Source organism: Nematolebias whitei, chromosome 20, assembly GCF_014905685.2.
Source record: "Nematolebias whitei isolate Nwh7 chromosome 20, NemWhi1, whole genome shotgun sequence".
In the NCBI taxonomy this organism is placed as follows: Eukaryota; Metazoa; Chordata; class Actinopteri; order Cyprinodontiformes; family Rivulidae; genus Nematolebias; species Nematolebias whitei.
The window spans coordinates 13,943,897-13,960,536 of NC_056517.1; the positions used below are offsets into that span (position 1 = coordinate 13,943,897).

A 16,640-nucleotide genomic window follows, 5' to 3' on the forward strand; every position below is an offset into this window, starting at 1 on the left:
AATAATAATAATAATAATAATAATAATAATAATAATAATAATAATAACAACTCTTGCAAATGTTGTGTCTAAGGGTTATGGAGGAGGATTAGGGCCAAGGTGCAATAATTTTTTCCCCCTTAAATCTGAGAAAAAAAGTCAGAATTCTGAGATTAAAGTCAGATTTCTGAGATTAAAGTAAGAACTAATTCTGACTTTTTCTCAGAATTCAGACATTTTTTCTTAGAATTATGGGGAAAATAATGTACAGTGGTCATAATTCTCTTCCGTAAAAGGCTGTCTTAAATTGAATGTCCTAATATAACATCATCAGCTTGCCAACAGGTTTTATTAGTAGTGTTGTCTGGTTGAATGTGAAAAAAGTGGATGGATTAAGATTGTAACATTATTTAATGACGACATTTTAAAATTATCTAATTTCTCTTGTTACATCTGAGGATGAGTGTTTATATAGAGATGAAAAACTGTGCTGTTCTTTGCCTAACGGAAACCTGGCTTAACAACAACATGCCGGACTCAGCCTTCCAGATCAACTGTCTTCAGTTAATCTGAGCGGATCGTGACCATCAGTCAGGATATCGAGGACTTTGTGTGTTCGTGAAAGAGTGATGCTGCGGAGAGCTGGACTTGGGATCTGGGAGGGCTATGTCCTGAGGAGCTATTGCTGTGTGGTGGGGAGCGTTCTCTGCACCTGCATCACCTTGTGGCATGGCAGAGGGAGGCTGTAACTGGGGAGCAGCCCCACTTCCCTCAAGCAGGTGGCTGAGGACAATGAAAAGCTGTCAGTACCGAACTCAAGCTGCACTTAATTCTGCCTCATCTTACTTTTTTTTTTACTTTATTTATTTAAGCACACACACACACGTGTGTGTGTGTAAGTGTGTGTGTGTGTGTGTATATTTATACTATTTGATATTTATTTATTTGTTAATTGTTATGCTTCTTGATCTGGGATCCGAGTCCAAATTTCGTACCATTAAATGCAAATGGTATAGCTCAGGGGTCTGCAACCTGTGGCTCTATATGCGGCTCTTTGTTCCCTCTGCAGCAGCTCTTTCAAGTTTTGACCAAAACTGTCATAAAAATTAATTTTATTGTTTGTTATAACAACTAAAAGGTTTAGTTTTAGATTTAGAGATTCAGAGAGATTTATTTGTCATTCGCATCTCATGTGGTACATGTGGTGGAACGAGATTTTGTACACAGGGTCCCAGTTACATCCAACAATAAAATGTAAAGGAAAAACAGTAACAAGATCTAAGATATGAACTAAGAAAAACATCAACTAAAATACGCTAAGCACTAGTAACATAAAAACATTACATCAAACAGCAGCACGAACATGAGCATGAGTGTGTGAGCAGATGAGCACGCATGAACACATCAACATGAAACAGATCAGCAGCAACATGATATGATTTTTCACAGTGATTATTCTGATTAGAGATTAATGAGTTTAACAGTCTCAGGGTAGAAGCTGTTCCTCAGTCTAGGGGTTCTACACATAATGCTCTTTAGCCTCCTTCTGAGGGGAGCAGGGCAAAAAGTGTGTGTGTGCTGGGTGAGTGGGGTCCTTCATGATGCAGGTGGCCCTCTTCCTGCATTTGGAGGTTTAAATGTCTGTGATGGTGGGGAGGCTGACTCGAACAGACTTCTGTGCAGCCTTCACCACTCTCTGCAAAGCTTTTCTTTCTGCAGCTGTGCAGCCTCCATGCCACATGTTGATGCTGAAGCACAGGATGCTCTCCACTGCACACCTGTAGAAGGAGGTGAGGACTGAGCTTCCCAGACCAGCTCGTCTCAGCCGCCTGAGGAAGTAGAAACTCTGATGACCTTTCTTGATCAGGCTGGTGGTGTTGTTGTCCCAGCTGAGGTTGTCATTCATGTGTACACCCAAGTACTTGGAGCTGGAGACCACTTCCAACGCAGATCCTCGGGGGGGGGGGGGGGGGGGTGTTTGGATGTTCCTTCTGAAGTCCACGATCATCACCTTTGTCTTCTTCACATTGATGTGAAGGTTATTCTCCTTGCACCAGCTCTCTAAGTGTTCTACCTCCTGCATGTAGCTCATCGTTGTTTGTGATGCATCCCATCACCGCTGTATCATCTACAAACTTTACAATATGACAGCCTGGATGGGTAGCTGCACAATCATATGTGAGCAGAGTAAATAGGAGAGGGCTCAGCACACATCCCTGAGGAGAGCCAGTGCTGAGGGTTATGATGGAGGAAGAGAAGTTGTGGATCCTCACTGACTGTGGTCTGTTTGTTAAGAAGTCTAGGACCAAGTTGCAAATGGAGGGGCTTAGTCCTAGTGTGAGTAGTTTGCCCATCAGGGTTTGGGGGATCATGGTGTTGAAGGCAGATGTGAAGTCCACAAAGAGCATACGGATGAAAGAGTCCTTCTGCTCCAGGTGGGTGAGAGCAAAGGGGCAGAAATGGCTCTTTTGATTGTAAAGGTTGCAGACCCCTGGTATAGCTGTTATGACAATAAAAATCCTTCAATCATTGAATCCTTGATTTAAAAAACAACAAAAAACTTAAAGATAGACAACAGAAACAGAACTATCTATAAACAGACATTAAAATGATTACAGTAAGGTAGAAAGCTGGTCTAACTCTATGAGTTGGTCTAAACTTGCAAACTCTTACATGATCCTAAACAAGTCAGATAATTCATGATCATCAGAGTCAGTTTTTGTGTTTATCCCAAATGTAATTCTGAGATGAATTTGCTCGGATTCATATTTGTTCACGATAATCCATCTGAAGAACATGTCTGGTTCAGCCTCTCACCACATCAACATGGCGTTTGGCAGCAGATCAAACACTTTTTCCTAACTACTGAAGGTCACTTTGTGGCTTGTAATAACTTCCAGAGATTATAAGTTTATGAACATATGTCTGTTCTCTTCTAAAGTGTTTTAGCATTTGTTGCAGTACTGTGACGTAGTTACAGTTTCACCCCCACACTGTTTTTTTATGACTCATCAGTAGATCCAAGATGAACTGTTGATACAGAATCTGTCTGAAACAGTTTAAGCAATAGTGTTTATATTTGTATGGTAATTACCTTATTTTTCTGTTTAAGAGGTAAAATCTTTTTAAGAACATAAAAAAAAATATTGAAGGACTTCAGCATATTTCCCTGCTCTCTTACAAAAGTTTCAAAAATTAGTTGCAAAGACAAGCTGCTTTTAATTAGTTCAAATAAATCATTGTGAGTCTTTTCAGGTGTCTCAGCATCTTTATGACAATAAAAAATTACAAGTTCAACCCCGCCAAGCAGCTTAAAGCATGATTAACAGTGGTTTGTGATACTGAAATATTTGGTATTGATCCGATACCAAGTAAATAAGGGCCAGTGTTGCCGATGGAATCGATGCATCAAATTACTAAATATTAAAGAAAATTTATTTATTTGTTTATTTACTTACATATTATTTATTTATTTGTTTGTTTGTTTGTTTATTTATTATTACCACAGCAACCCATACTGAAAAACTGAAAATAAAGTATTGATACTATGACACTGATATTGTTTGATATTGATACTTAAGGCAGTTTTGATAATATCAATATCTGGATCAGTCCACCCATATCAAACTGCTACTGGAAAATCAGAATTCTTATGACAAAATTTGTACATTTATTTGTTTTATGGTCTTTTATATTCTTGACTGTTCTTTTTTGTTGTTGTTGTTGTTTAGATGTTTAATGCAAACCAAATCTTACTTATTTACATGTGTAACTGTTCATTTATAATAATTGTCCCAATTTTCAAAACTACAACTAGAACTACATGCCATACCAATGTGAGCTTTCAAAAATGAAGTTACTATTGTGGATGTGGTGTACCGCAACAACCCTGGTTGGGGCAGCTGTGGCTGAGCAGTTAGAGCAGTCGTCCTCCTATGGGAGAGTTAGGGGTTCAATTCCATCAGCAGTCACATGCTGAAGTGTCCCTGGGCAAGACACTGAACCCCTCATTGCCTCCAATGTGTGTCCCATCGGTGTATGAATGTGAGTTAAAAGCACTGGTTAATCTTTGTAGGGCTATAGTAGAGTTCTGTCTGAATGGGTAAATGAGGGCACAGATTGGGTTGTAAAGCACTTTGAGTATCTTGACAAGATAGAACGGCGCTAAACAAGTACAGTCCATTTACAATCTATGACCAAAGGTAAAATGGTAAATGAACTGTACTTATATAGCACCTTTCTATCTGATCAAGACACTCAAGGCACTTTTAACAACAATCTGTGCCTCATTTACCCATTCATACAGCACTCTACTAGATCTATACAAAGCTAATTGAACAAATCATTCTAAAGAGACTAATCAGTGCTTTATCACATTCATACACCGATAGGACACACATCAGAGGCAATGAGGGGTTCAGTGTCTTGCCCAGGGACACTTTGGTATGTGACTGCTGGTGGATTTGAACCTCCAACTCTTGCATTGGAGGACAACTGCTCTAACCACTCAGCCACAGCCACCCAAAATGTGTATCTTTTTTAAAATCTTGTGGTCCACTGGTTGCACAAACTGTCTGACTTCATGACTTTACACCACAGATTCACAACCTTTTCTGTATCAAAAGCTTTGTTACAACTGCATCTGGTGGCTCAGAGGCATAACAGCATTGGGTTGACTTCAACTATCAACTTTTTTTTTTTTTGTAAATTGCACCAAAATGTTTAGAATGCATCTCAGACCTGATAAAGTAATTTTTTGATAAGGGCTCCTAGCAATGAATTAAAAAGGAACAGAAATATCAGACAGCTGATGATGTGGACCGTTTTGCATTAATTCAACCTTTGTTTTACACGGTGAACCACTGTGGGGGGTATAGTACAACAAAGCTGAACACAAAGCATTTAACTAAAGCTTTGGAGATGGGAGGATTTTGAGGAGAAAACATCAAGAAATTGTCACATTCGGTGCCTTAATGTTGGACCCAGCTGCAGGCAGACCACGGGACTCGGGGAATATAATAATAAAGAATTTATTATCCAACAAAAGAGTCTGGCGAGGCAGCAAACTTAATGTACATGCATGGGTCCCAGGAGGGAACACAGGGGCCAGGAGATTGACAGGAAAATGACCAGACAATGAGAAACACTGAGATGCAGACGAGACAAAGTGAAAACATCTGCAATGCATCACAGGTGTAGGAAGCAGGGAGAGATTACAAGAAGGAACAGGACTAAAGACATACCATGAGGGGACACAAACCTCACAGTAACCCCTCCCTAAGGATGTCCCTTGCCATCCCAAAACCCTCACCCAAAATCTGGGTGGGGGGGGGGGGAGAGAACCGCAAGGAGGGAGGACACAAGGGGAACACAAGGAAGGGAGAAAAAGCAAAAAAATGACAGGATGGAGCCTGAGAACTGGACACACAAAAGAGTCCAGGTGGATGGTCAGGAGACCGTCCAGCATGGAACTACAGTTCAAGTGAACGGCCAGGTGCCCATCCAGCCCCAAGGAGGAGTTTGGGTGGGTGACTGGGAGACTGTCCATTGTCAGGGCAGAGTTCAGGAGCAGGCGTGGAGATCCGGGGAACTATATAGACACTTTTACCACATGTCTGGTTATTAATGGGTCACTTGGCTTGCCATATGGAAGAAGAAACGTAATCCCTGCGGGACATACAGTCTGCATCTCTGCTGGGCAGGAGCGTGCGCGTGAGCTGGTGCGCCCGCTGCAGCCGTAATATTCACTCCACAGGCTGGGCAATGTCTCCTCTCATTGTATTTTTAATAAATAATCAAAATTAAAATGAGCAATGATTTTGGACTTTTAGGGGCGGAGATTTGAGTTGCTTGATCTGAGCAAACAGTTTCTGGAACACACCCAGTCAAAATGAGAGAGTCCCTGGATCTTGTTCCGACAGGATCAGACTCAAATTATGCACCGGTACTCATCAATACATTATGACAATATGAAAAAATACAGATGATACGGGAGCGTTGTAAGGCACAATAAAGTATGATATTAGATGACGTCAAAAAGAAAATGGTCAAATACATTTAATTTGTAATTTCATAAAAATTAAGCTATCCACGCTGTGCGCTACCAACAACGTACCTCTGAGACATCGTAAAGAGGAGAATTGAAAATACACGTTCACAAAAAGTATAAATTAGTAATTATAACTGAAACTACTTGACGGACAAGTCATGCATAGGGGTGGCTGTGGCTGAGTAGTTAGAGCAGTCGTCCGCCAATACAAGAGTTGGTGGTTTGATTCCACCAGCAGTCACATGCTGAAGTGTCCCTGGTCAAGACACGGAACCCCTTGTTGCCTCCAATGTGTGTCCCATCAGTGTATGAATGTGATAAAGCACTGATTATTCTTTGTAGAGATCTAGTAGAGTGCTGTGTAAATGGGGACACAGATTGTGTTTTAAAGAGTTTTGAGTATTTTGATTAGATAGAAAGGTGCTATATGAGTAGAGTCCATTACCTGACTAAACTTTTTTAGACATACTGATTTCACCTTACTTTGTTACACATTTGAGATATAAAGTCATAAACGGAAGCAGAGTTGGTATGTCCGCCTATGCATATTTTACCTCTCATGCATAATTTAATGTAAAGCAGCTTTTTTTTAACCTGCAGGAGAGTGAAGAATATTGTATCTATTTAGCTATTCAAGAGCTGGTATCTCTGTGTCTTTATTATTTTTTGATTGTTTCCCAAAAGAAATAATCTTTGAACCATATGCTTGGATTTTTTTTTCTGGCAATCCAACCAAGAGATTAAAAAATATTTCATAGCTGCCTTCGTGTTTTTAATCCAGAGCTATGTCAGAGTATGTGTGCCAGCCAACTGGATCAAAATATGAACCACATGGTGATTAGATCAGCTGATTCCTGAGGAGAAACGAGCTGCAGATCATTTGGACTATGTTATAAAACTATGTTTTATGGCTTAACTTGAATAATGCTGCAAAATCCTAATTCTATAGGGAACAAATAAAACTAATCTCATTACAGAGCTTACACACTCTCTCTTTTTTTCCTTCTTCTGTAGGACCACAACTATTGGGTTCAGGTCCACAGGCTTGAACATGGAGATGGAGGCATTTTGGACCTTGATGATATGCTGTGTGACGTGGTTGATGACAAAGATAGAGTGAGTTCAACTGTTTCCAAACATACCAAAAGACGTGCGGATTTGCAAGGGATTTTAATTTTCTTATGCTTTTCTTTTATTTGCCACAATGCAAGGTTTTGACATCTCTACTTATTCCTGTTACACTTCTCCTTGTGTGGCATTTGATTGCTTCTGAACTCTGAGTCATGTTCATGAAAGATTGGCATTGCTCCAAAGGTTTTACTGACATGCTTCTGATTACACCTGTCTGCTTCTACATTACTGTAAGAATGAAACATCCCAGAGCAGTAAACTACTGAATAGAAATCCATGTTGCTAATTTTAATTATTTTAACCTGCTGGCAGTTCCCCATAGGTGGGACGTTTAATGACACAGTTTTACTATCAAACCCCTACTTTGAAGTGGTATTTGAGAGTTTAGACGTGTCAATACCCACCCCAGCTGTTCTGCTTCAGTCTTGGGGCTCTCAATGAGCTTATATATTATAAGAGAAAAACTTAACAGTAAAAATGTCTCACTTGGTTGTGACTCTCAGGTGCTAACTGGACGTTAAACATTAAATTTTGAGAAAAAAATAGAAAAAAAAAAATACTTGGAATTGCTCTGAATTAAGTTTACGCAAACTTTTGGTGAAATCTGAGCCAAAGTTACCAGAGGTTTGCATACATATTGTACAGCTCTGTCCCTCTACAATTAATTCAGTTCAGTTTATTTCTGTAGTGCCGAGTCACAACTAAAGTCACCTTAGGGCACTGAACAGAAACATTCATATACATTAAAAAGCCTGTCAGTAAAAGTTCTCTATCTAAGGAAACAGCAGATTGTGTTGATTCTTCATGTAATCTCAGTCTTCCATCCTGAACAAGCACCAAGGAGACAGTAGAAAGGAAAAACTCATTTTTTAACAGGGAGAAACATCCAGCAGAACCAGGCACAGGATAAGCAGCCATCTGCTTCGACCAGATGGGTTTGAGAGGACAGGAAGGAGAAACAAACACAGAATGGCAGGTCCAGATGGACTTTCTATAGGAGGAAAGACAAAAAAAAATGTTAAGATAGAAATAATGACAAATACAAACAGTATTAGATACAAATACTAGAGCAAGTAAAAACAGCATGAGTGAGGAAATGTGGTCAATCTGTCCTCCAGCAGTCTAAGCCTATAGAAGCATAACTAAGTGATAGCTCAGGAAACCCAAGCCAATCCTGACTATATGATTTATCAAAAAGGAAAGACTTAAGTCCAGTCTTAAAACTGGACAATGTGTCAGCCTCACGGACAGAAACTGGAAGTTGGTTCCACAAGAGAGGAGCCTGATAACTGAAAGCTCTGCCTCCCATTCTGCTTTAGGAAACTCTAGGAACCACAAGTAAACCTGTAGTCATAGAGTGAAGTGCTCTGTTAGGAAAATGTGGAACTGTAATATAAGATGGAGCCAGGTTGTTGAGAGCTTTGTAGGTTAGAAGTAAGATTTTGAATTCAGTTCTGAATTTGACAGGGAGCCAATGGAGAGAAGTTAAAACTGGAGAGAATGATCTCTTCTACTAACTCTCATTAAAACTATGGCAGCAACATTTTGGAATTACAGAAAGTAAATTGAGGAAAGTTTGAGATGCTCTTCAGAACTTTTCACAGCACGATGAAACAAGTGACCAACCATGTTAAACTTTTTTTTTTTTTTTTTACAATAGTAGATATAATATGATACATGACAAAATAATTACATTCATAATCAAACAAAGTTTGTCGATAAAGGTGTGTGGTTTTTTAATCCCATCTATCCGCTTGAAAGTATACCTTGGTATATAATTTTAATATGCCTAACTATGCTTATGATATTGTCTTTATTAATTCACTTGGGAGCTTTTAAATAAGTATTAGCATATATTAACAGTTTTTACTTGCATGTTAAATTCAGCGAACACCTCTTATTTGATTACAGCTAATAGATCATGGAAGCAACAACAAAAAATTAACAGCTTGAACACAGGGTTACATTAAATTACAAAATTAAAATCATCATCAGCTACGATGTAAGAGTGACAGTAGAAGAAGAGTTTACTGAAAGGATGCTCTTCATACTCAAACATTGTTGTTGTTACACACATTTTTGCTATTTTTGGAAATCCCTGGTAAACCTTACAAGCATCTTACTACCTAACCCTAGTCGTTGAGCTACATATACTGTAAACTTAATTTGGCAGCAAATAAATACGATTAAAACATCTCATCTATATTTTATTGTAATTTAATGTTCACATTTTATATTTGCTTCCAAATTCTGAAGAATTTTCAAGCTTTTTAACTGATGCATCTTTTAGTCTACATCTGTTGTTTTGATTTGTTGAAATCTAAAACTTTTTCCCAACGTGAGTTTTGAGAGTAGTAATATTTGCATACTCAGCTTTAGAGTGACGAGCTTGTGGTTTTTCTTGGTTTGAACAGTTGATCTTTTGGGCACACAGGTGCTTTTTGTTTTGGCTTGTGCACGTTCCCTGGGTGGATGCACTTTCATCTACACACCTGGTAAGAAGTGGTTGTTGTCATGGTTACGCATCAGGTTAGATCATAGGGGAAGCATCTGTTTTACACTTGCTGCCAGAAACACCCCTCTCAACTCGACGTGGCTCACCCTCCCTCCTCACTCCGTCCTTTGTGGTTCTGGGTGGACAAATTACAAAGGAAAGAAAGGAGGAGTGAGTTCTGGTGGTTTTGGTGGAGTATATGACATACTATATATAATATATGTTCTCTTTCATCATTTGTCCTGATGTTGTGGTTATCTGCTCCCTCTGGTGGCTTGGTTTGCTCATCACAGCCTCAATAAGGTCACAAGAATGGCAGCTTAGTCTTTCATCATTTTGTTTATGTCATATTTAGATTATATAGTTTTAAGTGAATTTCTGTTAGGTTTTTCATGTTTGTAAAGAGAAGCTTACAATCATTATTAAAGTAAACTGAGGCTTTCTGCTCACAAAGTTGACAGACTCTTTATTTGCTCTTGATAATTGATATAAAACCGAGTGCAGAGTTCATCTGGAAGTGAGCTGTGTCGGCCAGGTTGTGCAACAGGTGTGCATGTGTGTGTGTGTGTGTGTGTGTGAATCAGTTAAACTCGCCGTGTGGGCGTTTACTTTGGCGTGTGTGTACAGTTGAAGAGGTAGAGCCAGTTTGTCCAGTTATTTCCATAAGCCGCTGCCTCCTGTCCTGTTTTACGGTTTAATCTTCTGGCAGGCAGAAACAAACGTAACCTGTTGGGTTCAGTCTGTTCCTGTTTGTGGCGCCACGCTCACCCTGAGGTGGAGGGGTTAAAGCTCGTGTTGTAGAGTAACACAACCTGTGATGTTTTTTCCCTGACCAGTTTGGAGCCTTTGTGGGTTTTCTTTTGACTATTAACGGCCGGAACAATGCGCAAGTTATTAGACTGGTTTTTATCTCTGTTACATGTAGGGCTACAGTAGCTCAGTGGTTGGTGCCACGGCCTTGTAACGCTGAAGCTGCAGGTTCAAGCCGAGGTCGCGTCAGAAAGGGCATCCGGAGTAAAACAGTGACCAAGGCACTCATGCAAGTGGCTCTCTGGTGACGCCTGCAGTAGGGAGCAGCCAGAAGAAAAACAACCTTTGACTAAGAAATATATAAATTTGAGTCTGATGTGTCTTGTTTGGGCAGCACGGTGGCTCAGCAGACAGAGCTGTTGTCTCTCAGCGAGAAGGTCACTGGTTCAAATCCCGCCCGGCCTGGGGCCTTTCTGGATTGAGTTTGCATGTTCTCTTCGTACTGCATGTGTTTTCTCCTGCTACTCCTGTTTCCTCTCAGAGTTTAAAAACATGCATGTTAGGCTGATTGGTAACTCTAAATTGTCTCTAGGTGTGAGTGAGAGAGTGAATGGTTGTTTGTCTCGTTTGTCTCTATGTGTCCCTATGATGGACTGGAGACCTGTCCAGGGTGTCCCCACCCCTCACACAGTGATTGCTGGACATGGGCACCAGCGACCCCCGTGATCCAAAATGGAAGAAGCGGGTAAAAGATAAAGGATGGATGGATTCTCATCCCAGCTGCTTTACACCTGGCTGTGAATTCTTATAATATTTTCTTCTTTTTAAACTGATGTCTGATAAGATCTCTGTCACATGTAGAAGTAAAATAATGTCATCATTTGTCACACTGGAAGTTACGTTACTTCTGTCAATGGGAGCATCCGAGCATTCTTCAAACAGTTGTTGACTTGTGTGTGTGTGTGTGTGTGTGTGTGTGCTTATTTTTGTTACTTTACGAGGACCATTTTTGGACACATACCACATTGTGAGGACCAACTGCTCTTTGTGGGGACCAACTGCTCTTTGTGGGGACCAAAGCCTGATCCCTATAAGGTTCAAGTGTTGTTGGTGGGTTAGGGGTTAAGTTTAGGACTAAGGTGTGAATTGAGGATGGGTTAGGTTAAAGGTCAGGGTTAGGCTATAGAAATTAATTAAGAAATTAATGAATTCAGGTTAAATGAGTCCCCGAGGCTCAATGGGACTAACCTGTATAAATAAAAGTTGAATGAATTAAACTTGAATGGAAGTGAATGTGAAGTCCCTGTAAAGATAGCAAGATAAACCTGTGTGTGTGTGTGTGTGTGTGTGTGTTTGATGTGATTCAGTCACAGAGATGCTGCAAGCCGCAGCCTGCCCGTCTGCACTCCACAGACCACCACATTGATCATTTAACTTCCATTTGACACGCAGGAGGAATGTTTATTTTGGTTACTTCTGGTGTTGTGTTCCACTTTCTACCTGTTGTTGTCTCCAGGTTTGACTTGTGTGTGTAAAGCTGAGGCCTCTTTTTTTTCACTCAACCTTTATTTAGACAGGTTAATCCCATTGAGCCTCGGGGACTCACTTACAAGAGAGACCTGATTTCTTAACTAAGAGTGATGACAACAGTGAGTAGCAACAATAACAAAAGTCACAAAACAGGCATACATTTTTTTAAATTATTATTATTATTATTATTATTATTTTTAACAAATCAAAACAAAATAGCAACCAAAAGAACAGTCAAAAGGAAAAGTAGTGAAAAAAAAAATCATGTTTAATGTTCATGTTTTAAGCTTCAAAACAAAATCTTTTCATTTAAACAAGGACATGCATGGGTGACATAATATTCTAACAAATACTAATAAAGGTATTAAGTGTATTTATAAGGTTAATTATCATATTCTACTCTAACATTCTGGTGCAGTACTGCCACCAATTGACTCAAATGCAATGTAAATGGTAGGTGGGCAGATTATTATTATTATTATTATTATATTATATATCTATCTATATTAGAGCTGTCACCTCACAGCGAGAAGGATGCAGCTTCAAAGCTGGCTGCAGCTTCTCTTTGTGGAGTTTTCATGTTCTCCCAGTCTATGTGTGTTTTCTTTAGGTACTCTGGTTTCCTCCCACAGGACCAGAAACATAAACGTTAGATCAACAGACAGCTCTGAACTGACACTCAGTGACTGTTATGTGTTCATTTCTATAGGCACTTTCACTAAACACTTCAAGCTGGGACTTGAAGTGTTTTGAGGGGGTTGAAGCTGTTGTATCTTTGCAAACAAGATAGTAACAGAGCCGTAACGTTTGACATGAGAAAAGTTTAGCCAGCTTTACTGCTCAGTAATTTAACATAGTGACGACAAACTGTCTGTGCAACCAACAATAAACAAATTTATTTCTAAAAAAAGGATGCATGATGACACACAGCGTCTTTGCGTCTACTTAAAAAAAACTCGTTACTCACAAAGAAGATCACAAAACTCTGAATTTGTCACGTTTTGAAAAAGATCTGAGGGAGATGACTATTATTGGAGACAGCCTAGAAATGCAGCCACTTATTATTTACCTTAAAAGGGTTTTGTGCTTCTATCAACTTTAATGTGGCCCAAACCACAATGTGTACCACGACAAATCTTATATCAAAACGGGCATTTCAAGTTACCATGGTGATGTACTTTGCAAAAACACAATTTTTCTCATTGAAACAAACTATGAGTCAGCCATTTTTAGAGATATGAAGCTGAAATTTGGTGTGTTCGTAGCTGAGAGCAATGCCCATAAATACTGAAAAAAAAAAATAAAAATCAAGATTGATAATCATAGCTTAAAAGAAAAAAAAAATACTATAACTCATTGATTTTTTTTTGCCAGAATGAGCTGAAATTTTGTATGGTGGTAGCTGAGAGTGAACCCAACACATAGTGCTGTCAAATCAAAACTTTTTAAAATGGCCATGATATAACAGTCCCCATCAAAATTTCTACAGGAATTTTCTATATTTAATTTGTAGCCCTTCCTACTAACACATTTGAGTTCCACTCCACACCTTTTTAGTTCAGTGATGATCTGGTGTTTACAGTCATTTCATGGAACTGGATTATGAACGTGCCCTATGTAGTATAATATACTGGCTTATATTATTAGGTATAAGGTAATATTATTGCCTGCTTTTCGTAGTTGTAGGCAACTTAAAACAGAAATTCTAACTGTGCCCATAAGGTTCTGTTCTACAACTTTTGCTTTTTTTTACTTGTATGTTAATGAACTATCCTAAACTGGTACACTTCTTCAGTTTCTTTAGATGTCTATCAAAAAGCTCCACATTTTTTTGGAGAATTGTTTAGGAAGTAGTGATTTCATCTTTCATCTTGGCTGGTGCCATACATGGAGGTTGTGTTTGCCACCATTTACAAACACCTATAGTCATAGGCTTGCAAAAAGTATATGTGAAGGGGATACCCCTCCCCCCAATAATAAAAAAAAAATCATTTGGATGCCCCACATTTACCATGAAGTATTAGTTCACCCAGCGCTGTTTCCATTTCTTCCTGAACAAATCCATTCCACTTGACTAACAGGAGAATACTCGAACCACTAAAAGTCCACTCCATGTTTTCCTGGTTACCTACAATAACTCACCACCCCACGCAGTGTTTTCCCAAGGTCACTTGGCTTGGCATGGCGCTCATCGCTTTGGAAGTTTTTGTTGATGGGGTGGGGGGAGGAGGGGGAGACACCTTTGAGTTGCGCTCTAGCTTAGCGTTACATTAGTGCCGGCAGTTATTGGGTGGTGGGGGAGGGGTGTTAGGATACATGAGAGAAGCGGAGTGCTACATCAGTATCATCTTAGCTAGCCCATGTGTATTGTGTGCCGCTAGCTTAGCGCTACGTCAGTGCCGGGGTGGAACGCTGCTATATTTTAGAGTACTCTAGACTCTCAAAAAGTTATTAAATTAAGTGTTTAACAACAAAAAAAGATGACACGATTTTACCTTTTTTGTTGTTATCTACCTGGATGATTGAGCTTACAAACCTTTTCCTGATCCACTTTGGACTTGGTTGTCCTCAGGCTGTTTCTGTGTTGTCCATCTGGCCTGAAACATTTGATTGTTTTACATGATGATTGATTGTTTTGGATGGGTGTGTTTTGCATGTTTTAAAAGCCTACTTTTGAGATTCCAACAGGAGGTTGGCTTGAAACACAGCAGAGAAGGCTACCTTCAATGGGCGGCTGTGGCTGAGTGGTTAGAGCAGTCATCCTCCAATGCAAGAGTTGGGGGTTCGAATCCACCAGCAGTCACATGCCGAAGTGTCCATGGGTAAGACAATAAACCCCTAATCGCCTACATGTGTGTCCCATCGGTGTATGAATGTGATAAAGCACTGATTAGTCTCTTTAGAATGATTTGTTCAATTAACTTTGTGTAGATCTAGTAGAGTGCTGTATGAATGGGTAAATAAGGCACAGATTGTTGTGTAAAGCACTTTGAGTATCTTGATTAGATAGAAAGTTGCTATATAAGTATAGTCCATTTACCTATGGGACATATCTGGTTGGCAGGCTGTAGACTGAGGAAGTCCTCTGGATGACGTGATTTAACCATTTTTGTCGTTGTCTACCTGGATGATTGAGCTTACAACCCTTTTTAATTTTAATTTTTTTACAAATGTAGGTAAACATAGATGTTTAACAACCTGTTAAAATACACCATAATGCAGGAACTGGCATCTACTTTATTCAAAATTTTCTGGGGAAGTACCCCCAGACCCCTCCACCAGTGTGTCTCGCCCCCACACTTCTGATGCCAATGCCTATAGTACCTGTGGTTATTTTTCAACTGACATCAAAACTGCCAACTTTCATATGAGCAACATCATGACACCCCCTTGACAAAGAAAAAAAAAACCATTATTTCATTAGTAATGTTAATTATTAACAACTTTAGTCATCTCATTGGAGTGTAATGATCTACTGGGGAATATGCGAGGTTTGTATTCATATGTCTATTATTTTAAAGAATATCACACACTGGGCAAAACTGTCTTAGCAGCTCAAAAGTACAGCATTACACAATGACAGCAGCCTGTCCAGGCAGGATTCAGCCCACTACAAAACTGTAAAAATGACTGAAGGAACGTAAGAAATGGCACAAGGTGCAGACTTCTACCACCTCTCTATTTCAATAGACCTTTTCTACTTCTGACAATCGGACGTGTCACAGCCTGTATAACACAGACTGAACACCTGCCAGTTTCCTTTCTCAGTAAACCTTGAAAATGAATCTGCAAATCAAACACCCAAGTCCACTCACAAGTAGAATACAGATATCTTTGTTTTCTGTCATGACATGTCAAACCCTCGTCCATGAAGCACCTGCCTTTGGACCTCGAGCTTGTATCTTGTTGAGATGTCACTGTTGGTGACAAACTAACTTCTGAAGGGTGTTTGCAAAATGTTTCAAAACGTTCAAAATGGTTCTCAGTTTTGTTGCTCAGGTCCTCGTTCTAATTTTCCAGGAAATATGAACATCTTCAAAAAGTTTGTCAAAACAATTTTTTTCTTAAAATGGTCAGAGATTCGACAAGGACACTTGAAACCCATCTGGAACCCTTCTAGCTTCAGTAAGTCAGGAAGTGCAAGAAATTAGAGCTAACTTTGAGTAAAGTTAAAACAAATCTTTATTAATAGTCTCAATAGGTCATGAGGCCTCATTTTCAAGAGAGACCTGTTTTAGATAGACAACATATAGAATACAGACCACATTATAAATCAATAAAAAGCAATTAAAATGAAAAAAATAAAGTGTTATAAAAACACTGTTATTGTTAGCAGCATAGTCTTGTAAGCAGCATGGTCCTGTTAGCAATGTGGTTCTGTTAATAGTGAAGCTCTGTTAGCAGCATGGTCCTGTTAGTTGCATGGTCCTGTTAGCAGAATGGTGCTATTAGCAATGTGGCTCTGTTAGCTGTGTGGTCTTGTTTGCAGTGTGGTTCTGTTAGCAGCATGGTCCTGTTAGCAGTCTGGTCTCGTTAGCAGCATGGTCCTGTTATCAGTGTGGTTCTGTTAGCAGTGTAGACCTGTTAGCAGTATGATCCTGATAGCAGTGTGGTCCTGTTAGCACCATGGTCCTGTTAGCAGCATGGTTCTGTTAGCAATGTGGTCCTGTTAGCAGCATGATCCTGATAGCAGTGACGTCTTGTTAG

At 39.5% G+C, this 16,640-nt stretch overlaps 1 protein-coding gene across 1 annotated transcript in view; it reads left to right on the top strand.

The window, feature by feature from the left end:
* The window catches only part of LOC119426845 (partitioning defective 3 homolog), a gene marked incomplete in the record, with an annotated part of 408,661 nt that overhangs the window by 96,936 nt on the left and 295,085 nt on the right, over positions 1 to 16,640 (top strand). Inside the window, 1 exon segment of the mRNA XM_037694428.1 lies at positions 7,043 to 7,144. Coding sequence (XP_037550356.1) covers positions 7,043 to 7,144 — 102 coding nt within the window.